The sequence below is a fragment of the Nicotiana sylvestris genome, chromosome 11, assembly GCF_000393655.2.
Source record: "Nicotiana sylvestris chromosome 11, ASM39365v2, whole genome shotgun sequence".
In the NCBI taxonomy this organism is placed as follows: Eukaryota; Viridiplantae; Streptophyta; class Magnoliopsida; order Solanales; family Solanaceae; genus Nicotiana; species Nicotiana sylvestris.
In genome coordinates, this window is record NC_091067.1 from 126,054,776 (window position 1) to 126,057,919 (window position 3,144).

General features: G+C 37.3%; 1 protein-coding gene across 1 annotated transcript; it reads left to right on the forward strand.

Moving 5' to 3' along the window:
* Positions 1-419: 419 nt before the first annotated feature.
* On the forward strand, positions 420-1,156 carry LOC138881624 (uncharacterized). Its single transcript, XM_070161865.1, has 2 exons — positions 420-792; positions 1,098-1,156. Exons 1-2 carry the CDS (start codon positions 420-422, stop codon positions 1,154-1,156), a joined length of 432 nt encoding a protein of 143 aa, XP_070017966.1.
* The last annotated feature ends 1,988 nt before the right edge of the window (positions 1,157-3,144 follow it).

Here is a 3,144-nt window from a genome sequence, read left to right on the forward strand (position 1 = left end):
AGTAGGGGATGGATATAGTGGGTCCACTACCACAAGCCAAAGGCAAGGTACGATTTTTATTAGTACTCACTAATTATTTTACTAAGTGGGTAGAAGCAGGTGCCTTCAAATAGATATGAGAAAAAGAGGTCAGGGACTTCATCTGGCAAAACATCATATGTCGATTTGGAGTTCCAAAAGAGATCGTGTGTGATAATGGCCCGCAGTTCATAGGTGCTCAAATCACAGAATTTTTTCAAAGTTAGCAGATTAAAAGGATTACCTCGACACCTTATCATCCAGTGGCCAATGGACAAGCTGAATCAACAAATAAAGTTATTATTAATAACTTGAATAAAAGACTACAGGAGTCAAAAAGTAAGTGGCCAGAGGTGCTACCTGGAGTCTTGTGGGCTTACCGAACAACATCAAAAACAAGTATGGGAGAGACACCATTCTCACTTGTGTACGGTGTTGAAGCCTTAATTCCAGTTGAAATAGGGGAGCCAAGTATGAGATATACTCAAGTTACCGAAGAATCAAATGAAGAGGAGATGCGGGTAAATCTCGATTTTCTTGAAGAAAGGAGAGAAATTGCCTTAATAAGGATGGCTGCGCAAAAACAAGTTATTGAGCCATATTACAATCGGAAAGCTCATCTCAGATACTTCAAGATTGGGGACTATGTACTCAAGAAAGTTTTTCAATCCACAAGAGCAGCCAATGCAGGAAAGTTGAGTCCGAATTGGGAAGGACCTTACAAGATTCGTGGTATCACAGGAAAAGGTGCATATGAACTTGAAACCATAGATGGTAAGATTCTACCCTCGGGTTGGAATGTTTTTCATTTGAAGAAGTACTATTTTTAAGGGAAGGAAATATCCACGGTCAGGTACCCTCACTTACGATTTTTATTTTTGAACTGTTAAAGTTATACTAACAATTTTAGATGATAGGAAAAAAACTAGCCCACACCAAATGATAAATTAGACTTGAAAGACACACGGAAGAAACATAATTCTCGATCTAGGATTACAATTATTCTGATGGAAATGTAACGGGTTAAGCAGTCTTCATCTAAATTATACCTCTGAGTCCCATATGTTTTTCCTTTTCAGGAAAAGGACCGCGTGGAAGGAATAATCAAGTGCTCGAGATTTCATACTTCAAAGCTTAAATACTTGGGGGACTATACAATATATGTATAAGGAAGGCAAAGAATACTGGAACAATTAGAATTTAAGTCATGCCTAAAGTCTACCCAACAAATCAAAAGTTCAGAGCAAAAGCCACGAGCCAAAAACACAAGCCTGATTCACAAACCTATGAAGAATACACTCGTGGATGTAAATTCCAAAATCTTACAAATGTTTAGGTTAAAGACAATATTTTTCTTTTTTTCACAAATCTGTTGTAAAGAAAATAGTTATGAAATAATTATAGATGATATTTAAACATATGAAAAGTATTGTTTAGTTTGAAAGTTGGAATGATATAAAATTTTCTTCAAAGTTATTCAAAGAAACATGTGTGTTCCTATTTCTTCTTTCGTAAGTTTACACCATTATGAAGTTGATATGTCTTCTTCATTAAGTGTCGTATATAAAAGGGCCCTCTTTATAATTCGTGCTTGATTCAAAAAGCCATAAAATTAACAAAACATTTTTAAATGCAAAAGTTAAAAGGGTAAAAGAAAAACCCACATATTAAAATTGAAGTGGTAAACAAGGCCCTAAACTTATAAAGAAAAAGGCAAGGGCAAACCACTAAGAGAGTAGAACAGAAACGTAAAATAAAAGGTATCATAAAAGTGGAACAAAAACTTTATAATATCTTAAATAACTTAGTTAAAACTAAGTATGAACTTAGTTCCAACTTAATTGTCTTTAAAGAAACCCCTAGAAAGGACTGGGGGTATGATGTTACCAAAAAACATTACCCCTAAATAGGACTAGGGGTAAAACCACCAAGTATTTTACCAACAAAACAATAAAAAAAACTAGTTAACTTCACAATCAAACTTTCACTATGGAGCAGGTTCTGAACCAGTATTCAAGATGGTGTCATCAGCAGCAGAAGGTTCAACTTGATCAGAAGGGGCTTGAACAACCACTGCACCAGGATTAGCTTCAACACCTTCAGGAGTATCAGCCATGGGCGAAGAAAAAATTTGGCCTTGCTGAGTTTTCTCAATTGTTTCCTTAATCTTTGCTACCTCAGCATCTAAGTTAAAACCTTCCTGGCTTACCTCCATAAGAGTATCGTGGCGCGTGTTCAAAATGGCCCAACTTACTTCAGCAACAGCCTTGTCTTCAAAGCTTCATAATCTCTCTCCCAATGATCAATTTCATTCTTAAGCTCTTCTTTCTCGGCTAAAGAAGCATCATAAGAAGCCTGTAAAGGAGCAAGCGAACTCTCAAAAAAGTTAACTTTATCGGAAGACACTCGGAGATCTTCTTGGGCCGGGTGAGTGTTTGAACAAGCTCACCAGCATAAACTTCTTTTTCATCCAACAGGGCCTTCAGACCTTTGATCTCTTCTACAGCCTTAGAAAATTGTTCAGCAAAAGATGACTCAAGAAGGCGTTTGTCCTTGCCCGTTTGGTTGGAAGAGGCTTTCTCAACTGCTAGCTCCGTTGCCATAACTTTTATTTGCTACTCCAAGGCACATTTGTTCTCCTCTAAAACTTCCATATTGAGCTGGAGACTTTCATACTGCTCTTTCCAATTATCAGCCTCAATCTGATAGTCATGCATCAACTGCTCCGTATGGGGAACCCTTTTCATCATCTCCGTACCAATGAGATTGATCTACATAAAGAGAAAAGTATAAGATTCCAGTAAAAGGAAAATTACATAAGATAAAAAGAGGAGTTTATACCTTCAATGATGATTGCACAATGTCGTTCATCTAAGTCAAAGAACTATGACTTTCCAGTTTTGACTTTTCAACCGGAACAATCAAGGGTTTTAGCCACATGTCAGCGTGTCCTGACTTCTTCAGAAGATTACCAGCGGCAGGAACCTCAATGGTAATTTGCTTCATTGCCCTACTTCCACTTGAAGAACCAATTTCAGTATGAGAAACATTGGCAGGAGAAACGGTCAAAGAAGTCATAATAGCTTCGGGCAGAGCAGAAACAGTAATGGTAGGAACAGGCAAATG